At 22.6% G+C, this 25,710-nt stretch overlaps 8 protein-coding genes across 8 annotated transcripts; 3 read left to right on the forward strand and 5 right to left on the reverse strand. All coding sequences in view use genetic code 6, as the record gives it.

Annotated features, from left to right (window-relative positions):
- Positions 1-28: 28 nt before the first annotated feature.
- Positions 29-3,034, reverse strand: TTHERM_00494240 (hypothetical protein; the record flags this gene model as incomplete). The annotated part of the gene is made up of 14 exons (XM_001023217.2): positions 29-105; positions 172-412; positions 465-672; positions 740-869; positions 945-1,342; positions 1,408-1,601; positions 1,653-1,782; positions 1,849-2,057; positions 2,120-2,203; positions 2,267-2,362; positions 2,426-2,513; positions 2,566-2,730; positions 2,802-2,941; positions 2,999-3,034. The coding sequence occupies 14 exons, from the start codon at positions 3,032-3,034 to the stop codon at positions 29-31; spliced, it is 2,196 nt and encodes a 731-aa protein (XP_001023217.2).
- Positions 3,035-4,040: 1,006 nt separating this feature from the next.
- On the reverse strand, positions 4,041-6,891 carry TTHERM_00494250 (DHHC zinc finger protein; the record flags this gene model as incomplete). The annotated part of the gene is made up of 12 exons (XM_001023218.3): positions 4,041-4,235; positions 4,285-4,378; positions 4,442-4,574; positions 4,641-4,818; positions 4,876-5,057; positions 5,115-5,253; positions 5,314-5,539; positions 5,695-5,777; positions 6,027-6,076; positions 6,236-6,293; positions 6,379-6,539; positions 6,723-6,891. 12 exons carry the CDS (start codon positions 6,889-6,891, stop codon positions 4,041-4,043), a joined length of 1,668 nt encoding a protein of 555 aa, XP_001023218.2.
- Positions 6,892-7,735: 844 nt separating this feature from the next.
- On the forward strand, positions 7,736-9,096 carry TTHERM_00494260 (Ras family protein; the record flags this gene model as incomplete). Its single annotated transcript, XM_001023219.2, has 5 exons — positions 7,736-8,008; positions 8,074-8,156; positions 8,217-8,363; positions 8,474-8,573; positions 8,650-9,096. 5 exons carry the CDS (start codon positions 7,736-7,738, stop codon positions 9,094-9,096), a joined length of 1,050 nt encoding a protein of 349 aa, XP_001023219.2.
- Positions 9,097-9,251: 155 nt separating this feature from the next.
- Positions 9,252-10,133, reverse strand: TTHERM_000494269 (Erv1/Alr family protein; the record flags this gene model as incomplete). Its single annotated transcript, XM_012799621.1, has 3 exons — positions 9,252-9,492; positions 9,629-9,761; positions 9,827-10,133. The coding sequence occupies 3 exons, from the start codon at positions 10,131-10,133 to the stop codon at positions 9,252-9,254; spliced, it is 681 nt and encodes a 226-aa protein (XP_012655075.1).
- A 644-nt stretch (positions 10,134-10,777) lies between these two features.
- On the reverse strand, positions 10,778-12,622 carry TTHERM_00494270 (Erv1/Alr family protein; the record flags this gene model as incomplete). Its single annotated transcript, XM_001023220.2, has 4 exons — positions 10,778-11,563; positions 11,613-11,861; positions 12,132-12,380; positions 12,425-12,622. The coding sequence occupies 4 exons, from the start codon at positions 12,620-12,622 to the stop codon at positions 10,778-10,780; spliced, it is 1,482 nt and encodes a 493-aa protein (XP_001023220.2).
- Positions 12,623-13,370: 748 nt separating this feature from the next.
- On the forward strand, positions 13,371-15,310 carry TTHERM_00494280 (hypothetical protein; the record flags this gene model as incomplete). The annotated part of the gene is made up of 11 exons (XM_001023221.3): positions 13,371-13,415; positions 13,491-13,556; positions 13,613-13,681; positions 13,744-13,821; positions 13,920-14,008; positions 14,099-14,416; positions 14,473-14,633; positions 14,684-14,865; positions 14,919-15,023; positions 15,097-15,177; positions 15,236-15,310. 11 exons carry the CDS (start codon positions 13,371-13,373, stop codon positions 15,308-15,310), a joined length of 1,269 nt encoding a protein of 422 aa, XP_001023221.2.
- Positions 15,311-16,557: 1,247 nt separating this feature from the next.
- Positions 16,558-20,139, reverse strand: TTHERM_00494290 (cold-shock DNA-binding domain protein; the record flags this gene model as incomplete). The annotated part of the gene is made up of 6 exons (XM_001023222.1): positions 16,558-18,183; positions 18,364-18,432; positions 18,599-18,811; positions 19,491-19,580; positions 19,828-19,941; positions 20,074-20,139. The coding sequence occupies 6 exons, from the start codon at positions 20,137-20,139 to the stop codon at positions 16,558-16,560; spliced, it is 2,178 nt and encodes a 725-aa protein (XP_001023222.1).
- Positions 20,140-21,040: 901 nt separating this feature from the next.
- TTHERM_00494300 (hypothetical protein) lies at positions 21,041-23,787 on the forward strand (the record flags this gene model as incomplete). Its single annotated transcript, XM_001023223.2, has 7 exons — positions 21,041-22,189; positions 22,323-22,557; positions 22,616-22,848; positions 22,916-23,003; positions 23,064-23,351; positions 23,421-23,650; positions 23,710-23,787. 7 exons carry the CDS (start codon positions 21,041-21,043, stop codon positions 23,785-23,787), a joined length of 2,301 nt encoding a protein of 766 aa, XP_001023223.2.
- Between the last annotated feature and the right edge of the window lie 1,923 nt (positions 23,788-25,710).

Raw genomic sequence — 25,710 nt, forward strand, 5'->3', positions numbered from 1 at the left:
ATTTAAATTTTCATTAAGCTTTTTTTGTTCAACTCATTTAAAAGTTGTCCATCGGTTTGTTATTTTTACTCTGTGCTTTGTATTTACTGATTTTTTGAATTGTGTCTATAAAAAAAATATTAATTAATTAATTTTTTATTTATTGATTAATTATTTTTAAATAATATTTACTTTTATTTAAATCTATCTTTCTAAATGACTCATAAATATCAGATATCTTGAATGATTCTACAGTCTAGGCCTTTTCAAAGAGTTTCAAGAAGAAATAATCTTTTTAATCTTTAGTCATAGGAGGATCTAGTAACTGTTAGTTAACTTTTTCAAACTATTCAATTGTAAATCTTTCTTTATCTTTGACATGAGGTTCTTACTCTAAACCTTGCTTGATGGTCTAGTAAAACTAGTTTATAATCTAAATATTCATTAAAATTAAATGCCAAATTGAAGTAAAAAGCAATATTTACCTTTGTAACTTCATCATCCAATTTTTCCTTCTCTTCCTTTTCAAAGTATCTTAGTTCCTTTATCAAATTTCTAAGAGTGCTTCTGAAAACTTAAATATTGGTACTTTAATCCTAATGAAAGTCAACATAATCATTTTAATTATTATTCTCTATTAAATACCTTGCTACTAGCAAAGCAATTTCTGTTTTTTAAATATTAAAAGGGCTCCTTGAATTAATTAAAAGATAAAAAATTAAACATGAAAATTATTCCAAAAGATAAAATTATAAATTACTGCTGAAGCTTAACAACTGTTTCTGATATAGTTATATAATTCGATTAAGTTTCTAATTTAGATAAAAATTCTTTGATGACTTCATCTAAGTTTCTATACTTTAGAGAACACCTTAAATTTAATTCTTTACCTGTTTTATATTTTATAAAAAAAACAACAACAACATTTTTTAACAGCAATTTTTTGAAAATGATTATTTAAATACCTATTTTTTCTACCTCTTCAAATTTAACAGTTGGTAATCTTTTTGTATGTTAAGGTTTGCTTTGATCTACTTTTTTATTTATGTCTTTTATTTCATTTGCTTGGTTTTGATAAGCATAAGGAATACTCATTATATCACCATTGCTTTGATTTAATTCTCTTTGATGCTACAGGTTGATTCTATTTCTTTCTTCGAGCTGTGCATTCATTTTTATTTTATTTGCATCTAATTCTTCTTTTAACTTATTATATTATTCTTAAAGTTTTTATTTTTCTTTGCTCTCTGCAGCTAATTTTTCTGTTGCATCCTTTATAGCTTTTACAGCACTTTTTTGCTATTTTTTTAGCTCATCTTCTTTTTCAGATAATTTATTATCAAGCATTTTTATTTTATCAATTCTAATATTAAAAGTAAAAATTAACTTATTTTAATCAAAATAATGAAATGTAATGTAAATAAATACGCCTGCTTTAGCTTTTTATCTTCTTCATTAATTTTTTAAGCTTCCTTTTCTAATTTAGTGTTTATATCTGCCAACCTCTTTATTTCTGCATCTTACCATTTTACTTTTTCAGTTAATTATTAGAGCTTTTCTTCTTTGGTTGCTAATTTTTTATTGGCTTCTTAAAGTTCTTTAGTAACTTCAACTCTTTTGGCCTAATTATTAAAATTTTAAAATAAATTTATACATATTTTTTAATATATTACTTCCTTGTCGAGCAAAGTTCTTTCTTGGTCCTCAAAGTTTCTTTTCTACTCCTCGTTTTCTTATTTTATTTTGTTCACCATAGAGAATTGCATTTACATATATTTATCAGCATCTGTTAAATCTTTAAACCTTTAAATTAACAAATTAATTTAGTTGAAACTAAAATTATATGCAAAAAGTATGTATAATATTTACGATAATAGTTCTGCATAGTCCCTAATAGATTAATCAAATAATGTCTTTAGTCTAATGCATTCCTATTTTGTTTAATCAAGTTCAATTTGTAATTCTTTTAAATTATTTAGCTTATAATCTCTTTTAAATTTCTAAATTTCTGTATTTGCCTAGTTTAGTTGAAGTTTTAAGTCTTGAACTTATTTCTTAAGATTGACGATTAGCAAGTTCTAAAAATTAAATCATTTTGAATAAAAAATACAATGCATAATAAAGCAAATAATAATATTACCTCTCTTGTACCACTTTTACCATTTTTTTAATCTAAATATGTTTCTACATCTCCCAAAAGCTTATAAAGCTTTTAATTTTCTCTCTAATTATACATAAAACAACAAGTTTATTACTCTCTTAAAATGATTAAATTATATATTTTTACCATTAATGTCATGTTCTTTGTTTTAAGTTCAATATTCTCTTTTTATACTTAACTCCACATATATTTAATTTACATGTTTTCTTCCCATAATTTTTCCTATTTATTAGTATATTATATATTAACACAATTGTTACTGTAAATCTAAATTTTAGCAGTTACTTTATCTTTTTTTATATTTTTTGGAGCTACTATTTTAAGGTCTTCTGCTGAAGGTGGTCTTAATAAAGGTACACCAGCTATATTCGGACTTTAATAATAAAATTTTCAATCACTTTTATCTATATCATTCAAAAATATACTCAAATGCATCAGCTATTTATGGCTAATGAAAATTTTTAACTGATTAAGAACCATTGAACATAGGTTTTTGCATTTCTTAAGGTGATGAAGGCATTTGCATAAATTTATTTGTAGTACTACTTGAAGGCCTTAAAGATCTATTTTTATTAAGAGTGTGAGCTGACCTATTATATTTTGATTTAATTTCAGAATTATTACTCTCATTTTTTAGCTAAAATAAAATATTTATTTATACTAATGTCTCTATAAAGTATCTCCTTAGCTATTAAAATATTAGCTATTTATTGGATTTCTTGTTTGTACATCAACATTTTCTATATTGCTTTATATGCCTTGCGGGTAAACAGCGCTAAATGGCCTCTGCATTGACCCTTTCTTTAAATTAAAACAAATTGCATATATTTATCGAATTATCGTGCAATAAAATATTACATTTTACTAATTAAATTGTGTTCCAAAGGAATTCATAATTAACAATATCCTAAATAAGAAACTTCAATCTAATACTAAATATTTCAAATACTATTTTTATCTATGCCTATGAAATTTATTTTAAAAGCCTTAAGTAATTAACATGATTTAAAAATATTCTTAATTTTACTATTTATTATAAATTTTTAAACTATCTTTTAGTGCTACAATATTTGAAAAATTAAAGAGAAATTAAACTTCAATGTTTTTATTAAAAGTTAATTAAATACCTGAAGGAGAAACAGAGTGTTTGTTATAGATAAAATATTAGATCAATTACACTAAATGAATATTATTAGTATCAATTAAAGAATATTTGATTTTTTGATAAGTAGGGATTTATGAAAAGTAGGAATTATTTTAAATTGTGATTTGAAATTAAAATTACTCAAAAAGTAAATAAAAAGATTTAAAAAATTTTTTAAGCATATTTAATTGTTTTATGTAAATAAAGAAAATTTAAAAGCTTTAACAACAAATTTAAGGAAATTAAGATTGGCTAAATGATATAAATTAACTTAATTGTGAGAATAAAAGAAGTAACAATATGAAGATATTTTTTTAATAAAATTTTATTTTTAATAATTGTATAAGAGTACAAATTAACACTAACCAAACAATCATGCTTAAGATACTAAGTAAAATAAGCAAGCTTTCTTACTATAGTCATTGATTATTTTTCTTTTTTATTAATAGAGTGAATTAAGTTAGTTAGTTAGTTAGTTTCCATTTTTAAAGCAACCAGCTTTCTAGTAAAATAAACAAAATCCTATCTATGAAGTATTATATTCATACTTCGTATTAAATCCCACTCAAATTGATATGGAATGAAATTCACTCATTTAGTATCTTACTACATTAGCATTGATTTATTTGTTAGCCATATATTTTATAGAATTATTTAATATATTTTTATTTTTTTATATTTAGCTTTCTCAATACATTAATAAATTTGATAGATAGATAGATAGATAGATAGATAGATAGATAATTATGAGATTTCTCAGATTTGAAGATCGTAAGAAGGATTTTTATTATTTCTAAAGCACATATCAACCATATTTGTAAACACTCCTTCTTTTTGGTTATCTGAGTAACCTTAGAGTAAGGACTATTCATGATCTACTGTAGTAGATATTGAGTCAGTTATACTTGAACTATTTGCATAGAATCTTTCTTCCTCAGAATTTATTTCAATCTTTTTATTTTAAAATAAGTAAAATATATTTTAAAAAAATAATTTTTACTTGTTTTTGATAGGTTTTCTTAGGCTTATATCCGTATTTCTCACTTGTTGTTATTCCAGATAGTAAATTTGATGTTTGTACACACAATAAAATTCTTTTTAAAATTTAAAATACAAATAAATTTATTTTAAATGTTAAATTAGTTAAATTTTTTTACCCAACACAGATTAAGAAGATTGAGCACATAGCAGTGCAATAAATTGAAGTTATCAAGTGCAAAATCTCCAAAGCTTATCTATCTTCGATAATTGTTAAGAAATACTATTCAACAGGCTCAGTTGAGGAGAAATCTATTTAAATAAAATATGAGAAGATTTAATTTTTTAAGTTGAGAAAAGATATCTGAAAATTATTACAAATTCCATGGAAAATTAATTAGAAAATGAGTTAGATAAATATCGATAAGACAAATAGGTAGAAATATTTATAGTTATTTGATCCAACGCAGTTATTAATCCAAGGACAATGATGATCGTAGACTTTAACACACTTGTTGCAGATATCACAATGTTTCGATCTCTTAGGTTAAATGATCTATTTTAATTTTTTTTTTTTTTAATGATGTTAAATATTGACTTTTTAAATATTTACTTAACATTTAGCACATATTTGTGATGGATCTGAAACTTATTTAAGAAGAGAAAATAAATGTTCATCACATTTGCCTTTATGCTCTAAATAACCTGGATTTCCTAACCAAGCCCCAAAGAATAACAAAATTGTTATTACTGAAATAGTAATAAATGCACAAAATAGCTCAACGCTAGCCACATCTTTTTTTATAAATATTTTTGTTTAGATTATATGAATGAAATATGTTTTATTTTTACAAGGAATCACAAATAAGAGAGACCCAACAAATGTAGAGATGTAAAGAGATAAAAATAAGACAAGTAATCTTTTCTTTCTTCTTAGTTTTTCGAAAGGGATTTGTAGATTGCAAGTTTCTGCTAAGCCAGGTTTTGAGCTCTGAGTGATTTATATACATTAAAATTTAACAATAAGTTATTGTAAAAAAAAAATAATTACCAAAATTTATCCTATTATTTCTCTTTTCTTTTAGATAGCATGATCGTATGCAGTTAAATTTTCAAAATCTTTGATGTTTTTGTCAGCACCTGCATGTAAAAGCTTTCTTACAATTTGAATACACCCATCTATGACTGCATAGTGAAGAGGCGTCATCATGTTATCATAATCTTAAATGTTAAATTCAGCTCCCCATGCAAGAAGAAAAGAAACAGCATTAGTGGCGCTTTTTTAATTATTTAAAGAATTAAATTCAGTCAATAAAATAATATTTTTAGTTTTTGAAAAGATGTATTTTTAACTAAAAAATTAAAACTTGTTTATTGCTTAATACAAATAATCTAATAATTTTAAATTTATTTTTTTTTTATATTTAATTACCTTTAAAATGCAGCCCAGTGAATGGGTGTTCTCCCATTTTAATCTTTTTCGTCAATGGACAAACCATTAATTTTTAGATAGCACTTTTATAATAAAAAAGATATTATTAGATATTTATTATTGTTCATGGTAGATAATTAATGTAGATAGATAAAAGATTGTTTTTCATTCACTTCTTATTCATTAATATTGCATAATTTAATATTGGTTAATAAATATCTTTTCTAGTTAGGCAAATTAATGAATTTGTTTACATAACTCTATCATTTAAGTTATTTTAATTCTATATGATTTTATTTTAGAGAGTTCAAAATTAATTTAATTAATTTTACCATAACATTAATAGAGTCTCCTTACGCAGCTGTATGCATCGCAGTCAAGCCTAAAATTTAATTTAATCAAATAAAGATTTGAGAATAGATTTTTAATAATTTTATTCTAATCTAAAGTTTATTATATTTATCATTTGATTATTTTAGCTCATTATGATAACTTGATAGACGTTTGATATAACTTTAAAATCTAATAAGTGAATAATTACCAGCAACATTTGATAGGTGCAAGTTTGCTCCTTTTCCATGTAAATATTCAACAGCTTGCTATGATTTAATATTTTTGAATATATGAGATTACAAAATACTTCTAATAAATCTATAAAAAACTATAAAATTGACTAATTTTTACTAATTTTCCAGTATATGATGCTAAATGAATGCAAGTATATCCTTCATAATTTCTCATGTTAATAAAGTGTTTTAACATTTAGCTGTGAGGAGATTTTTCAAAATATTCTACAATCATTTCAATTACAGTCATGCTGGAATGTTAGCAAGCTACATGCAATACTATTAGTATTAAAATAAAATTATGAAGTTAAAATAGCTTAAATTATATGTATAGTAACTATTTTATTCTATATGAAAACACAAACTAAAATTGTAATGCGCTTGGTATATATTTTTTGAATTTTGTTGTTCCCAAATTTATTTTTGATATGTATTTAAGAATAATTATATGTTAATAGGTACAATTTTCCATTTTCTGATTGTTAGCAATCTCGATTAAATTCAAACATGTGAAGTCTTTAAATATTTATTTTAATCTTCTTAGTTCATTATTTGCAACGGCATTAAAAAGCTCATATTATATTTGGTCAAAAGACTCAGAGTCTTCATAACTTTCTGACCTTAACTGCATTCAAAAGTTATTTTTGTTACTCTTTCTTTTTAATACTTGATTTAATGTATTAGTTGGATTCTTATTCCTCTTCAAAAAGCTATGACAAAAATAATTAATTAATAAATTTTTCACAAACAAACAAACAAACAAACAAAAAAACAAGCAAACAATCTCAATTGATTTAGTTAAGGTCTTTTCTATGAATGAATAAGTGATAAAAAATTAATCAAAAATCTTTAATAAAGATAGAAAGGTTGAAGAAACAACTAAATTGGTTTAATGTATATCCCATTAAAAACTAGAATATATCAATTTGACTGACAGATTAATTTTCATTTATTTTACATACTTTATTTAGATATAAATTCATTTATTTCTGTCACCCTCTCAAATTATTGATTGATTACGAAATTAATTACTTTATATTCTTTTTAGTAAAGCCAGATTTCTTTTATAAAAAATAAATATCACTCACTAATAAAATTACATATTTTATAAAATCAAATAAATACCATACCATAAATTTATTCAAATACATCCACTCATTTCAGTTCAATTCCTAATTCATGAAATGACCTTATATTTTTTAAAAATTATTTTTTTTTTCATTTTTTTTATCTATCTACTTTCTAAACATAATTAATTACTTTTAAAAATATTTTATTCAGTAATTTAATTAAAAATTTTATAAAAATTAAATAGATTCTCTTATAAAAAAAAATGAAAATTATAAAAAATTTAAGATTAATATTGATAAATAGGTAATTAAATTATTTGATAATTACATATAATAAATATTTCAAATTCAGCCAAATAAATAAATAAATAAAGCAATAATAATAGAAGATAAAAATTATTAGTTATGATTACCGTAGCTTCCAATAATAAATTAAACAAAGTAGCTATTATAGGATAAGAAGGTAAAATTATCTTTGCGTCTAATCGAGTTAAGTATATCTATTATCAATAAAAAATAGGATCAGGCAAAACATCTTTGTTGCAGAAATATAGTAAACCAGACATTGATATTTCAAGCTAAGAGAAAAAAATTACAAGAATTGCCGATTAATCATTTATTTCATAAACTTTAAAAGATATCAAAAACAAACCGCTATAGATATCATGTTTTGATACTGTAATTTAATATGAATATATTTATAATTATTAGTAATTATGTTTGTTTTACTACTGACTGATTAGGTTGGAAAAGAAAGTTAGAAATCATTGTCAAGACATTTATACAGAAATGCTCTTGCAATCATTATCGTTTTTGATTTGAGATAGTAAGATATAAAGCTTTTGAATTTTTATCTGATATTTTATTAATGATAAATATTAAATAGTTTTTACAAAAATGAAGTTGAGTGCCTAAATTAAGTGAAAAAATGGTATAAGTTTAGTTATGCACCTGACAATAATCACTAAATTACTCCTTTAACTTATTTTGTAGGAGCAAAGCAAGATCTATTAAGTGAAGACTAATTAAATGAGTAAAATTTAAGATTTTTCAAAACTTATTTAATTAACCTTACATTAATTAAATATATCCAATTTATTCATTTACAAGTTCTTTCACATATTTAAATATTACATAAAATAGTTTTGAGTATAGAAGAAACAAACTATTTGAAAAAATGAATACTATTGAGAAACAATATTATATTGAAACAAGTGCATATAATAACATAAATATCCAAAAAGTAAATCAGTTAAATTAATTATTCTGAATCAAAAAATCTTTTAATGATATTTGTTTATTATTTACTTAAAAAAAAGCTATTTGATGATATATTTAAAGGAGTTTTTTTAGAATTTATTGCTACAACTGTTACATATGAACAATTTCAAAACTTAAATGTATTTACTTTAAATAAAGTAAGTAATTAAATGACTGAATCAAGCATTAACTCTAAAAATCAAAGTAAAAATTATGCATCTTTATATTCAGAATCTGAAAATAATTTATCTGAGAGAAATAAAAATTAAAGTTAAAATTCCTCTAATATATAAGCTAATAATTAGAAAGAACTAAATATTGGCTAAAGTAGAAATTAAGATTAGAATAATGGTTAAAGCAACTAAGATGATTTAGAAAATTAAAAATAAATTAATTTATAAAATTAGAGTGAAAAATATAATACCAAATCTTAAAACCCTAATACAATCTATGTATAAAATAATAATCAAAAGGAAAAAAATAATGAAAAATCATCATGTTGTTGATTCTTATAATTCTTTATTTGTAACAAAATTACTTAACTTATATTAAATATTTTATCATATATATTTATATGCATGCAAAACTGTATATATAAATAGTTAACAAAAAACTTTAAATATTTTTAAATATAACTTTATTATTTGGGTTTAAAAATATTTCACTATTTTCCTTCTTCATTTACTGGACCAGATCCAGATTAGCATCCACAATTTCCTCCCCATTTTTCCATAGGATATGTTTTGCAATCATATATTTTTTTCCCCAGTCTTAAGTTTACTTAATTATGTAAATCGCATAAGTACTCCATAAAATCTTATCTAGTACGTCCAGTAAATTATTATTTACTTGTCATTTTTAAGAAATGTCCTGAACATTCTTTACAAGGATAGAACTAACCACTTAAATAAATTAATAAAAAATTTAATAAAAATTATTTTATAGATTAAAAAAAGTTTTTTGTTTATATATTAATGATCGATCCAAAAGCTATGATAGCTCTTGTATTCTTGTTGAAATTTTAATATATTTATTTACAATAAATTTAAGAATAGATTGGTCTTTTCAACAAATTCTTCATTAACTTCTAGAGGATAAGTAGCAGAAATCATATGTAAGACCATCCATCCACAGTTTCCTAATTCAGTTCTTGTAATATTGTAATGCTTTTCTGATTTTATGGGTAGTTAAATACTTGCATTTATTTTTATGTTTCAAATATTTAATTAACTTTACCATATTCATTTATTTTCTTCACTCCCTTGTTTTTTGTTTCCTAATCTTCTTCTTATTTCTTTTTTGCGATTTCTTCTTCAGTTAGATCAGGATCATTTATATTATAAGTATATGGGTCTACTTTACCGCCACCCCACTCATCTGGTATCACAGCTGAAAAATATTTCTAAAAAGCTAATGCTTTAGGATCTACTTTTTTTACTTTTTCAGAATTCATATTAAAATTATGAATTGTCTACATAGTAAATAAACACAACAAAAATCCCGCTATAGCTCCTATAACTATATATTGTTTATCACTAGCCATCTATTTATTTTTAAGAATTTTGTTAAAATTCAAGATTCTTAGTACAATTAAAATTACTTATCCAATGAATTTAAGTCAATTAATTTAAAATAAATGATAATTTTTGTATTTAAAAATGAAATAAATATCTTTATACAATCAATATATTTGATGATTATAAATTAATTATTGAAATTGAAAATATTTATTTTAAAAAGGCTTATTAAAACTTTTTTGATTTAAAGAAAAAAAAATAAATTGAATAATTTTATAAAAAAAAATAAAAACAAAAACATAAATTAATAAAATATTTTTTTTTTCAATAAAATGATAATTTATCATTATTATGAAATATCCTATGTGTCAAGGGAGGTTTTTTAACTTGGTTTATATTTATTTACACATAAAATAAACTTATGATAAAAATTTTTTAATTTTAAAAGAAACATAAAATGTTAGTTAACCTTCTTCTTACTTTAAAATATTTTTAAAATTCTGAAATTAATTATTTATCTGAATTGTTGAATGATTAAATTTATAATTGGGAGTTAAGAAAATGAATCCACAGATATTCTTTAATTAAAATAAATAAGTATTAGTTTATAAATATTATAATTAATTTATTTTTATGATGAATTATTAATTTATTTATTTATATTATTAATTCATGAATATATTTAAAGCTTAGGTTTTATAAATATATTTTTGTTAAATTCTTTTAATTCATTAGATTTTTGATAGATCTTTACGAAATGGGGTTTAGAATATTTCTGTTGCAGCCAAGGTAAAGAAATATTATTATTATTGCTTGTGTTTAGAGATGTGAACAAATTGGTATTATTCAAATATAAATCCTATGATTTAGAATGGCTAATCGATGATTGTGTAATATTTTTATTATTTTAGAAATTTGTTTTATTTTAATTCATAATTCCATAGTTGTAGTAAGAAACAAAATATTTTTAATTCTCTAAATAAACATTAGAAGAACCTCTTCTACTTTAAAATTGTGTTTATGAAGATTAAGTATTTTAGAATATAGAATTATATCTTTCTTTTTCATAAAAGTTATCATCGCTTATTACTTCATCAAACTGTGTATTCTTATCACAAGTTTAACTAGTGTTTCTAAATTATTATGAATATGCGCTTACTGATTTATTATCTTAACTGTTTATTGTAAATTATTTTGATAAAATATTTCTCTTTTTCATAAAGGAAAGCAAATTTTTTCGTTTTTCGTCTAAGTCGTTTTAATCAGAAAAAGTGTGAGTATTATCATGAGTAGAAGTTGTGATATTATCTTCTAATCCCATAGATTATCTTAAACTTGGTTTTCCTTCTTTTAAAACTTTCCATAGCTATTGCAGTCTTACTAAGTGATGATTTTTCGTTTTATTTAAAATATCTAAAATGAATTACTACTCTAAATTTTAAACTCCTCCAAAATTCTTGATTAAAATAAATCAATCAATTTTATTTAATATAATAAAAAATTACATATCCTTTAAAGAATTTTATCATCTAACTAACATGTTTACTGCTTATAAATGTTTCAGGTTCCTTATTATCCTTATCTTCTTGCCAAATTACTTAGGTATTAAGGTTTTGCTAAGATTAATGCTCTTACTGAGCTTTTGTTTTGCTTTACAATTTTTCCATATGCTCTTTAATGAACTAGCATTTCTATGAGAACATTCTCAGTTTGTTAAAATTAATTTTTATCCCTTCTTTGTTTTTTACATCTAACTATTTATTAACAAATTATTTGATAATTAACATAGCTAAATTAAAATAAAAGTTATTGTCAAACCTCAATTTTTTCATCACATTTTTAAATTTTTCTTCTTTTGTTCCTTCCATCTATTATTTTTTGAGTTTATTCATCGTAAATGGTTGTTCTTAATTGAAAAATCTCAGAAATTTGTGATTATAAACCAATCTAGGCAAGAATAGCTATTAATTACTAAAAAAAAATTTATTTTTTTTCAAAGTAGAACTATTTATTTTTGTTATAACCTTTTTAGAAATAGAATACAATATTGTTTAGCTTTCACAAGTAGCCCGTGTATATCTCATATTTATGTTACTTGTAAGCAATTCTAACTCTCCAAAGTATTAATTTTCTCCTAATTTTGCTATGACTACCTTCTCTTTTTTCTTTTAAGCTAGCTCGCTCTACCAAATCAAATTTTTTCTAATAATTCTCTCTGGTAAATTTTAAGTTTTTTCTGTATTTTTGGTATCATTCTCTAAAAGCCTAGATATCTTTAAGCGTTTTTTATAATATTAAATAGATAAAAAATGCTTACGGAAACTTCACCCTCCTTTATTAGGTAAATGTGAGTAGCTATCTAGCCTTCTTGATAAACATTTTATCCTCTTTCACATTTTAAAAATGAACATAATGGCCATATTGTTTTTAAGATTTTTTCTTCTAATTAAGCGAATATACTTAATTCCTTTAAAAATCCTACTCCCCTTATTAATTAAAGATCTTCACTGTTCATTTAATTAACTTTCTTTACAAATTAAGTTAAATAAAATTTATAGTTTAAAAAAAAAATATATATTCTATGTTTCTTTGTAAATAACTTTAATAAATAATTTAATAATTATTAACGCACATATAATATGTTAGTTAGTTAGTTATTTTTATTTATTAAAGACTAATAAAATTATATATTTTTGAATTCCATGTAATGTGTCTTACTTTTTTAAGGTGTATTATTAATCAATATGAATTATGAATTATTGTTACTATTTAATTACCAAAAATAATTTTTTTTGAAATAAAATAGTTTAAAAAAATTTATTAAAATTAAAATAAAAATTATGTTTTTATTTAGTTAGCTTTGAAAATGAGCAATTCAAAAATATAATTTTGGAGATTAAAGCATGATTAAACAATCGAAAATATTTAATTTTTATAAGCAGCTCTGATTGATCTCCATACAAACAAAGATAGGAATAGGTTTTTCTTATTAACTGACTTGGAATTTAATCAGCTATAATCGATTATTAGTAATCATTAAATTCAGAAGATAGATACTTATCTAAATTATTTGAAACTACTTGATGAAAATTCAATTTTTTAAAGTCAATTTGCTTGCTGATAATTAATTAATTAATTGATAAGTTAACAAATATAAAGTCAAAAAGAATTTTATTATCTTTAAATTTAATAGATTCATAAATTAAACTTCATACAAATAATCACCACTACATAAAATAATCAAATATAAGATAAACATTAAAATGGCCGCAAATAGAACAAAAGATTTATTTCCAGGATTTAAGACTGTAATAAAATACTTAAAATAGTTATAAATAATAAGCTTAGTAGTTGATTACATATATTTTTAAATCTAAAAATAGGCTGGTGCTAGCACTAAATTACCTGATGAATCTGCAATGAATTGCATTAAACCTAAAGAGAATTTAGTAAATTAAAAAGATCATTTTATCTGTATTATTTACATTTACTCATTTAAAAAAAGAATCCTGGTACTCCGGAACATATTAAAAAGTACAGAAAATCTTACAAAAACCAACCTGGATCAACAATAGTATATACTATTTAAATTGATCTTAAAAATTTAATTTAGTGTTACTCAAATAATATCAAAAGTTGCATTATGGCATTTACGATGATTAAAAACCACCAGAGACATTTGTTTATGGAAAAAAAATAGAAGGATCAGACCATGTAAATTTTGTTGACTAAAGCAAGATAAACTCTCTTGAGAAAAATTATTGCTTTTGCAATTTGAATTTAATGTAATTTATGCTTTAATTTTTAAATAGGTTTAATAAGTCATGGATAGTGGTAAGACAGATGGTATTAAGCAAATGATAAACGAAATCAAAGAAGCAAAATATCATTCAAGATAAGTGTAAAAAGCATTAAATTATTTAAATTTAGATAAATTTATGTTTCATTTGCTAATTTATTTGTTCACTCATTCCTTTTTCAAATATTTTAGAGAACCTTTAGGCAAAAGGATGGAAAGAAACTATGAATTCCCATAGGAAGTTCATTAAGATAATTTTAAATTTGGTGTAGCTACTATAAATAGCGAGAATACTGCAAAAGAAGTTATGTTCCCTTAAAAGCCTGCAGTTAATGATTAGGCTGCTCATGATTAATATGTACGTTCACATGGTAATTATGAGGCAGGAGAGCAAAAAAATAGAAATTATAATTGGAAAGTTGATCCTTAATAGCATCGTTTTGGTAAGACTGATAAGATAGCTTCAAATGAAGTTGTCTATTGTCTTAACTAAGAAGCTTTATAAGATTAGTAATTTTGTTAACATAAGAGTATATATAGATAGAATAATTCTTTTTTTAATAAAGATTCCCTAAAACTACTATTGTCTAAAAGAAATAAGAAGACTTTAGAAACTTTAAGGAGGATCATTTAGGTTTACCTAAGAACTTAGGTTAAACTAATGCCAAAAACAATCCAGACATGGTTTTTGGTGCTCGTTTAGGAGGTCCAGATGAGTGGAATGCAGGTTGACTAATTTAATTTATAAAATTGAATTTCAAAGTATAATATAAAAAGGTAAGTGCATTTCTGGTGAAGCAACTTTGAAAGAAGTTTAAACAGATAAAGATTTAGGTAAAACCAATAGATTTGGATTTAGAAATATTACTAAAGATGGAGATGAAAATAGAGTGTTTGGTGTACCTACAATCAGAAACGATATTTAAAAGCCATTAATGAAATCAATAGCTGATCCTAATGTAATAATTAACTAATTAACTAACCATTTGCTAAAATATATTATTATTAATAGAATTATGGTGATGAAAAGCCTGCTGTAAATCTTTTATTCCCTAAAAAGTACGATTACATGGGTGTTGAATAAGATGATTTTAAAATAAAAAGACATAAATATGAAGTATTTTATTTTTCTTATTTAAAAAAATAAAGAAATTAATCAAAATTTAAATTTATTATATAATTTTTATAAGATTAAAGATATTTTTGAAAAAATTGGTTACAAATATAAAATTGGTAAGTTTGAAGGTATCTTTAAACGTGCTCAAGAAATAGTAAAAATTTATCTCTATTAATTGATTTAACATTAAAATGTATTAAATAATAATATAGGAAAATAGTACAGATAATAAAGTATCATGCAGTTCATTCCTTTAGGCTATATAAGAAATGGATCACATAGAGTGATAAATCAATTTATTTGTTTATAATAAAAAAATTATATTTTAAGAATTTTAATATTCATATAATTTGTTGTATTTATAGTTTTTATTGCAGAAAAATGTTTAAAATGGATTTATAATTATTCAAAAAATATGTTCTTTCAGTATTTTTATTCTATTTAATATTTATTTATTTATAATTAAAGCTATAAAAAATTGCATGTTGATTTTGCTAGCTTTGCATTTTCTCAACAAGTAAATTAGAGACAAAAATAAATTATTTTTTTTAAGTTTAAATTTTATTTAAATTGAATTTAAAAAAACTTATTTCAAAACTTAAAAATGATTTTTTATGTTTAGACAGAATTAATTATCTTGAAAAAAAGAGATAATAAAACATAAAGTAAATACAATTAATAGGGGGATAATAAACTGTTGGTTGATTATTATGATTATTATTATTATTATTATTATTATTATCAATTATGATCTGATCAAATGTTTGGAATTAGTTAGTTAGTTTGTTGGTGTATTAATGAATAAAAGGAAGATGACTATAGATTTATATAAGAATGAAGCGTTAGTCTAGATAGAGTTAATTTATATAAAAAGTAAATAATATAGTTATTATACAAATTTATATTAGTTTGATTGATAGTTTCTACTTTTGCAGTTAACTGATATAAAATCTTTTTCTATATAATAGTTTGTCAGTATTTTAAATAATTTTATCTTATATATTCACTTAGAAGTTTGTTTGTTTATTTATTTATTTTGTTATACATCTTATTCTTTCATAATAACTAAAGTAGTAGTGTTTGACTTTATCATTTAACTATCTCATAATAATTACACTTGTTTTTGCTAAAATTATTAATGTACATTTTAAAAACTTTTCAAAAAATTATTATTATTATTGAAAAAGCAGTTTGAGATATTTTTAAGTTGTTGTTGTTGTTTGGTTTTTTGTTGCTTTAAATGTGCTGTTAATGTATTTTTTATTTTCCTTCATTAATTTTGAAAGAAATAATAACAATTATCAATGAGAAGCAGCTAACTTTTGACTAGTTTAGTGTTTTGTATTTATTAATATATAATGAGACATTGTATTTGATTTGATATTTGATGTTTTTTGGATAATTATATATAAATGTTTGTTTGTTTATATAAGTGGTTTTATTTATTTGATGTTTATTAAATCAAAATTTACAATACCTTCATTTTCAATTAATTATTGAGTTGCTGGTATTGTTTAAAATTTGGATGGGGTGTTCAAAGGTTGCTATTGTTATTAGATTAGTTATTATTTGATGTGTTCTAGGGATTGGCTGAAATATAGCTGAATTATTATCTTCTTAAAGCGCTTAAAGCTGGATTGTAAGGCATAACCTGAAGTTCAACAGCCTTTTTAGACTATTTGTATTTTCCTATGTACTGCATGCACGAAAAGGAAAAGCGAATTACATTTCCTTGTTTTGAACTCTTTAAGAACTCTTTTGTAATACCTGCCTTCTAAAGATCATCGTAGTGCACAAAAATATCTCTGTTGTCGTCATCCATAACAATAAATCCATAATTCTTATTTTCATCGAAAAACTTCAAACTTCCCATATACCTTCTTAAATTTTCATGAATTGCATTAGCACTTATTTGAGAACCTTAAGCTTGCTATTGCTACTACTATTATGATTATGAGGTATTTTATTGAATCTATTATTATTGCTGCTGAGTATTTTGCTATTGCAACTAAGGTGTAGTAGAAGTTATAGAATAACTCATTGATTTTGTGAGCTAGTTAGCAGGTAGTTTTTGGAGTTAGTCAAATGAGGGATTTAATAAGTTAATAGTAGCTGGGGGAGGCATGAAAGGAGGGGTGAGCAGATTTGGAGTTGAAACAGTAGGGATAGGAACCATATTTGGTATGGGGTGAGTAAATTAAATAAAATCTATTGATGGAGTTGAGAGTAGATTGGGAGTATTTGAACTTTGTTAAATTGAAGCTTGTTGCTAGTTTGAAGTTTAAGAAGCTTAAATTTGTTATTGTTAAGATATTTGACTATCTTACATACCCTAATTGTTTACTTGATTGGAATTAAGGCTTTCATTACTGCTTTGTGAGCTAATAGCTAAGCTTTCTCCTTAATTTACAGCTATTTTTGTTTATAAGGAAGTTGTATTGCTACTTAAGTTATTTTGAGCTAAATTATTTTGTTACTAACCACTTGTGTTTAGGTTGGATTAGTTATTGCTTTAAGCTAAATTTTAAGTATTTAATGTATCTTATTTAGCATTGGTGTTAGATAAACTATTTAGTTATTATGTTTAAGGTATGTTATTTTATAGATAGCTTTGTTAAAATCCATTCATTTAATTATTTAAATTAAGTGTTTGCTGATTTTCCTCATTTGATTTTTCGGGATTCAAAAGTTGATTTGAGTTAGCATTATTAGTAAATTATGTAGGCTATTCTGGGTTTAATTGATGTGATAGATTGTATGAGTTAGGAGATGAGCTGTTCTCATTTGCTTTGGGATTAAATTTGGATAGCTAGGTGTTATTGATAGCTACATTAAGTGTCTCTTCTGTCTCATCGATATAGTTTTAATATTTTAATCTGCGTGAAGTACTTTCAATGTTTTATGTAGGATCATGGTGATGATTAGATAAATCACTATTAATTCCTGTGCTTGATGAGTTACTTTAGTGGTGATTAATTAAGCTCAAAAATTAACTATTGTTAGAGAAATCGTTTGATCCTTTAAACAAATCGAGGAAATCGTTAGGCACCCTAATTTAGAATGGATTAAATGTATCAGAAAGAGACTTCTTGTGCTTTCTATGGAAGGAGTGTCTTTTCTATCCTGGAATCTGTGGTGATTCAGTGACTCCATATATTTACTGTTAAAGATATGAAAGTTTCTATGAAGATCATGAAACAATATCAAATAATAACAAAAATAATTAATTTATTAAATTAAAATAAAATTTTTTGATAACTTATATATCCATATGTAAATAAGTAAGTAAATATTATTAACTAACGATTAAATAATTAGTATAGAATTAAATTATTTTTACATAATGATTGGCATGTTAATCATCTTTTAGAGTAGCACCATTAGGTTAGTCCTTTAAATCCCCTAAAATCTATTTATTTAAATTATATTTAGCTAAATAAATAAAAAATAATCTTGATAATTTTGTTGCTTAAGGAGACCCCCTCCAAAACTCAAAACTCAAAATTTAATTTTTACACAAATATTTAAAAATTTTTTTAGACACGTTGATAATTTATTAATGAAATTCTATTTACATCTGAAATTAGAGCTTAGTCTAACATTGGTAATATAGGGGAATTTTTATGTCTAAAAACGTCATAATGCTTTTAGTCAGGCTAATAGAGGTTTATGATACCATGATCAAAGCCATTGTTGTAGATTGTCGATTTCAAGAATTAGTGCTCCTAGCTGATTGTAAAAATAGTAATCTTAGTCTTAAAGATAAGAGACAACAATTCAAGGTTAAGCTATATTTTTTAAAAAAGGATATTTAGTTTATTTATTTATTTATTTATTATTGTATTGAAAAGTATCTTTATTTCAATGTTCAAAAATTTTGGAGATGTTTGCAAAATATCAAAATAAAGCTAAAATTCAAAAATACTTAAATTTATGTAATTAATTAAATGAAAATTTCAAAAAAAAATGTGTATGCTGGTTATAGTGCAAAAACAAAACAAAATAAAAATAGAATTTTTTGGTTAAAACTTGAAAAACTTTAATTGACGATTTTATTTTTTTTCAGGATATTCCTTTAATAATTTATTTATGCTCACTGGTAAAATAGAAAAGTGAATAATTTAAAAACAAATTCTGTCAATTAATAATAGAATCTAATCCATAATTTGTTTATTTATTTCACAATCTCCTAAAAGAGTTTATTTTTCATTAATAGAAAACAAATATTTCATAAATTTAGTATGTTGTTAAATTTTGGTATTTTTTTCTTGTTAAAATTCTTTAGAAATATTGAGGATTAAAATTTTTGTCCACAAATATTTTTATTCGAAACAATCAATTATAGTATTTGTTTATTCTATATAATTTCAACTCAGAGTATCTTTCATTTTTCTCATTAATTGATTGTTTTTATAATGCAATCCAAAAAAATCCTTAATTTTTAAACTAAATATTTGTTATATTTACTCTTTCAAAGCATTTTAAAGTTGGATTTGTGAAGTAGTCTGCTACCCATCTTTCGTTTTAAATAAATCCCTCAAGCTTCTTAGAGAGCAACTGTTGATATAAAATAAATTTAGCTTTAATTAAATAATATTTAAGAAATAATTCTATCTCATTTTAAAATCAAAACTAAAATAGGCCCTAATGATATATTGATATTATTTTATTTCAAATTTAAATTGCTTTATCTTTATTTTTATTATCCTGTTAATAATTTTAAATGAGATCAAATTTTAAATAGATATCTCTTTGAATTCTGTATAAAAGAGGCCTATGTTTGAATTTAAAATGTGGAATTTACCTTTTATTCTATCAAGTGCTTGATATATTTTTTACAATACTGCTATATTTTTTCATAGTGGTCAATAGTATTGAAAAGTGCTAGAGAAACTGACTTCATCAAGTTATTTTATCCCTTAATTATATAGTAATACAAATTACAATTAGATGCATTTTTTAAATTCAGAACTTTGTAAATAATTGCTGAATTGTCACTAAGATGCACAAAAAAGAGCATAATTTAATTCATGTTATAATAAATACATACCTCTGGTGTTTTGCATATCTCGAAATTGTTATCTATTAAAACTTATTCTATTTTTGAATTTGTCATAATCTAAATTAATATCCTTTAGATGCTTGGTTGCGTACTTCACTTACTTGCTAGTGCTTTATTTGTTTATTTATATATTAATTAATCACAATTTTAGTTTTAATATTTCTTAATTTTTAATATTAAATAGAAATCTTTTTTCTTTTTTTCCTTATCTATTCCTTTTTTTGCATTAATAATTTAAGCATTCATTCATTCACAAAAATTCATTTCAATAACTTTTTATGTTTGTTTTCAAATTTCATTTTACCTAATATTCAACTAAATTCAGATAAACATATGATCAGTATATCTATCTTAGTGTTCATATTTTTAAATCTAAAATTATTTTAACTATGTCAAAATAGATTTTTCATAATTTTTAAATTTATTTAATCTGATTTTAATTTTGTCAAAATCGATTTTACGGAATAGAAAAAAATCAAAATATATGAAATTTATTTTGAAAAGGAAAAATATTATTTGAATTAATATATATTAAAATTAATAATCCTCATAAATATATATGGCTTAATCGTAAAAATTAAATTATAATTTACAATAGATTTTAATAATACATTTTTATTTTTATTTTCAGAGTTAAGATATTTATTTATTAGGTTTTATTTAACTTACAAAGTTTAACCTGGTTATATTTAAAAAATTTCTAGTTTGAATAAAAAGTATTTCATGTAAGATTAATGCATATTATTAAACATTTATTAAACATATTTGTATTATAAGAAAAAACTAACTCAACAGAAACTATCTGTTTGGGATTTTATGAAAACTAATAGAAAACAAATCAAGAAAGAAAAGAAGAAAAAAAACAATATAATTAAAAAACCCTTCACAATAATTACTGCAAACTAAATTAAACTACAAACAAAACAAAAAAAATAATTAAAATATATTTATAAAAATGATTTAGAGCGCAGGGAAAGTTATGGATGCTCCTTAAACTTTTGAAACCATCCAAAAAGTTACTGAGGAATCAAATCCATTAGATAATTAAAGAGAAAACTTTTTTCATAGATAATACTCAAGTGGTATGCAAAGCAATCAAGGAAGTGCAGGATCGTTGAGTTATCATTAGTAGAATAGTTAATTAACTGGAAATCCATAAGTTAAGAGAATCAATAATTGCAACAGTTAAGACACTCCCTAGTAAAAAGTGATAAAGAAGTAATTTTCAAAATCAAAAGAGAGAAACTCAAGCTTGACTAACAATAACACTAGTAATAATGTTCAATCCTCTACAGGTAACAATAACAATAACCACAATAATATGAGTATAAATTCAGCTAAGAATTACTAAAATAATTTAAGCAACTAGTATTACTAAAATAATATAAGCAGCTAGATTAATTAACCTATTAGTACTCTCGCCTGTTCTACTATTAATGATTCAAGCTCAATATACACTTCAGCATAAAATCCTTTTGGGAATTAAAGTAACTAAATGCTCTTTCATACCCATAATAATATTAACAATAACAGTAGCAATAACTCTGCAAAAAAATTATCAAATGCTGTTTAATGCGAAAAAAATGTTTTATAGCTTTAGAATACAATCAAAACAAAAGACTCAAACGTATTAAAGGATACCACAATAATGGTAGGCAATAGAAATTATTTATAAAATTCTTCCATCACACCAAAATTGAATAACAATTATGTGAACAAAAACAACTATTGTTCAGTTCCTTAAAAATGTATATCAAAAGATCTCTATAGTTTTGAGTATACTTTACAGCCTAATCACTAAAGTTTACTCTTTAGGAATTAAGAGAATACAGATCCAATCGCACAATCTCGTTAGGGAACTATGCGATCAGAAATAAAGCTACCTACTGATCATTAGTAGTAGTTCTACAATGTTGAGAACAAGTTACCCACTTAATCAGATAATCTAAGTACTACAAAAGAGCTTGATTAAGAAGGATAGTAGCACCTCAGAAACGTTGATAATTACCACATTTCAACTAAATGCTTAAATGACTTGAATAGTAATAGTATGAACAATAAATCAAAACCATTTTCTCTATTTACAAAGAAACAAGAAGAATATGTAAATTAAATTAAAACTCGATTTTAATAAATAAACAAACAAATATTTTTCTGTTAAATTTGATTAAAAAATTTACTTGCCAAATTATTAATTTTTATTGATTTTATAAATTAATTTATATTTAATTTATTAGGATATCTCTCAAAATTGTGATCAAAGCATTATTCCACAAGAAACTTCTAATTCTAACGGAGTTTCACAAACATTCCAAAATAATTAAAAACAAAAGCAATCTCTTCCTAGTACTAGCAGTCACCAGCTTATTTTTAATAATGAAAATAATTATCAAACTTAATTTAAAGACCTACTTGACTGGAAAATAGAAGGCTCTAAATTAGAATTAAATACTAGCCATGACTAATTAATATGTAAATATTCTAAAATAGCTTTCAAAGAAATATTTGTTAAATTTTTTATTTTTATTAGAAAATAATAGTACAGATTTGAGCAATAAACACACTTAAAATAATTTAGTTAGTGATAAAAAATTATAGAAAAACTGTGACTGTTTGAAAGAAATTACTGAGCTGAAGGTTATGATAAGTGAAATGCAAAAAAATTAAATTGTTTAAGCTTAAATTAACTAAAAACTATAATAAGATAATGAAAATATATGGAAAGCTTTTCGTCAATTAAAATCCTAACTAAGCAAAAACTAGGTAGGTTCTTATTATTATTTTTATCTCTTCTCATTATTTTTGATTAAAATAAATAAATATAAAATAGGATTTAGGTAATTCTGATTGCGACTAAACAAAAGAAAATGCTTATGCAGATAAAGAAAACATAAAATCAACTGATAAAACTAAATATAGTAAACAATTTAATGATAAATATGGTGGGTGGAATTAATTATTATTTTTGAAAAATATAGAGAAAATAGTTAAAAGTTTAGTAAGCAAAAATAAAGAGCTTAAAAAATAAAATAATGAAATAGAAGCTGTTTTAAAAGACATTTTATTACAGAATGAAATATCAAGATAGAGGATAGGTATTAGGGATAAATTAAGCTGTAAAAATTCCAGAGCCAACAGTAGAAGTGGAGTTAGCAGCAATAATGAGACAGATTTCATTTTAGATAATCATTAAAATGGGAATTTCGATGGAAATACTTCTTAAAATTACCACGTCTACAGACCTAGATCTTCAAGTAATGCTTCAGGTAAGCTCAATTAACAAATAATAATATTCAAAAGACATTTTTATTTTTATTTTTAAAAAAAAATTATAGGAATTAACTCTACAAAAAGAGGAAATGAAAATAAATCGCTAAAGTCAAATCCATACCACAACATTTTAAAAAGAGCTAAAAACTTGCATGAAAACATCGAAGTGCTGAAATAGGATTCTCTTATCTTAAATCAAGTAGGAATTCATTTAAATACTTACTAAAGCAATGATACAAAAAATATTTCTTACACTCCTTAAAATGAGAACTTCGGGTCAATAAACAATTACGAAGTAAAGATTTTTATTTTTGTCAAATTTTGTTGAAATAATTATTTATTATATTAAAATAGTAAGAAAATTCAAATGATATCAAAATTAGATAGATCCTCTCAAAAATTTAACACCATGATACTCTTTAAAACAGCTGAAAATAATCATCTAATTCATTCATTAATCCACTCTCTTACTAACTAAATAATTTAATCACTAACTCATTCCTTAATCATTAATCATTCACTCATAAATATAAAAATAAATCAACTTTTCTCATAAATTAAAATTCTAATTAGATTTCCTTCCAAATATTATATTATTAATTTATTAATTTCTCAAGCAAAAATAAAAGATAAAATGCCTATGTTGAATTCTTAATTACATTAATTAACTGCAAATATATATATGTATATAATTTATAATGTATTCTAAACATAAAAAAAACATTATTACTTAACAGAATATTTATGCATTTTTTTTAATTTTAATTTCTTTCTGTTTTAATTTTTAGAATTTGGTTAATCAATCTTTTATTTTTCAAAAAATTACGACCCCGTAGGGACTCGAACCCTAAACCTTTGGAGCCGAAATCCACTGCGCTACCATTGCGCCACAAGGCCGTACTACTACTATTGATATTCGTAAATGACACTTTTTAAATAGAAATTTTTGCTTAACTTTCGTAAATTTGTTGAGATTTGTTATTTAGTAGAAATAAAAAATACATCAAATGAATTTTAAGATATGAATACAATTCTCCACTAAACGCAAATACTCATACTTATTTCTTTTATTCAAATATAACCTTTTAAAGGATTTACTGTAATAGTTGCTTTCTTGGAGTGTTATTGCATATTTTTTTGTTTAGATTATGTTATTTACAAAACGAATCCAATATGTAAGATTTTATATTTTAAATATAAAATCTGATAGATTTAACCGTTTAAGTTCATAATTTTCCATTCACGTTTTTATCAGTCATCATAAGATCCCAATAAATACATAATAATTTAAGTAAAATATGAATTGAAAAACCTAAAGAAGTTTAAAATAATTTAAATTTTTACAAACAATCAAATAAACTATCTAAAAGAAATTTTTGTGAAATTAGTTATCCTTAGATTAGGCAATAAATTAAATTTTCAAATTTTAAATGAATTGTTAAATAAAATAAATTTATTAATTCTAGATATAAAAAATCTATTTTAGTTTGAAATTAATATCCTTAAATTTCTAAAACCAAATTATTTATTACTCAATCAATTATTTATTTTATAGATTAATTTTCAAATTGAGATTGCTTAGATATACAAATTATATTGTATTTAATTTAATTTATAAATATTTTTTTTCTTTAAAAAATAGTATTACATTTATGATAACTTTTATTTTTTGTTTTAAAATTTTATAATGAAATGAGTTTAAGTATTTAAAATTAAATAATACATTTCATTATTTTTATATCAAATTAACATCATTTTTGAAAATATTATTAAAAAAAATTTATTTAAAAACGATTAAATAAGTGAGATAGCAAAGCTAAAGTTGATTTATTTGTTTCTAAATATAAATTAAATTCGTTTTATGGTGGATTTTGTTCAAACAAACATTTTATTTTAGGTATAAATATATTTTATATTAATATTATTAATTAGGTTTTTAATTTAATCAAAATATTTACTTTAGAGAATAATTATTAAAATATATCACTTCTCAATATTTGAAGACTTTAAATTATGATAATTTTTAATAAAAACTTTCATAAATTGATTTAATTTTTAATTTAACGTAGATTAAAATTTATGGAATAAAGTTTATTATTTTGATAAATTTATCTATTGAAAAGAATTCTTAATAGTTGTTCTATTTAAAGATGGAATTTTTAAAAATTTTAAAATAGCTGATTTCTTAGATATGTATTGAATATAAATATGATTGTTTTAGTTATTAACTAATCAATAACCAATCAAAACATTTCTTGAATATTTTTGAAAACATTTCATGAATATCTTTTAAAAATTTCAAAGAATAAATTATTTTAAGTATTTTAATTCTTTTTTACTAAAGAAAAACATATC

Source organism: Tetrahymena thermophila (genome assembly GCF_000189635.1).
Source record: "Tetrahymena thermophila SB210 genomic scaffold scf_8254446, whole genome shotgun sequence".
Classification (NCBI taxonomy): domain Eukaryota; phylum Ciliophora; class Oligohymenophorea; order Hymenostomatida; family Tetrahymenidae; genus Tetrahymena; species Tetrahymena thermophila.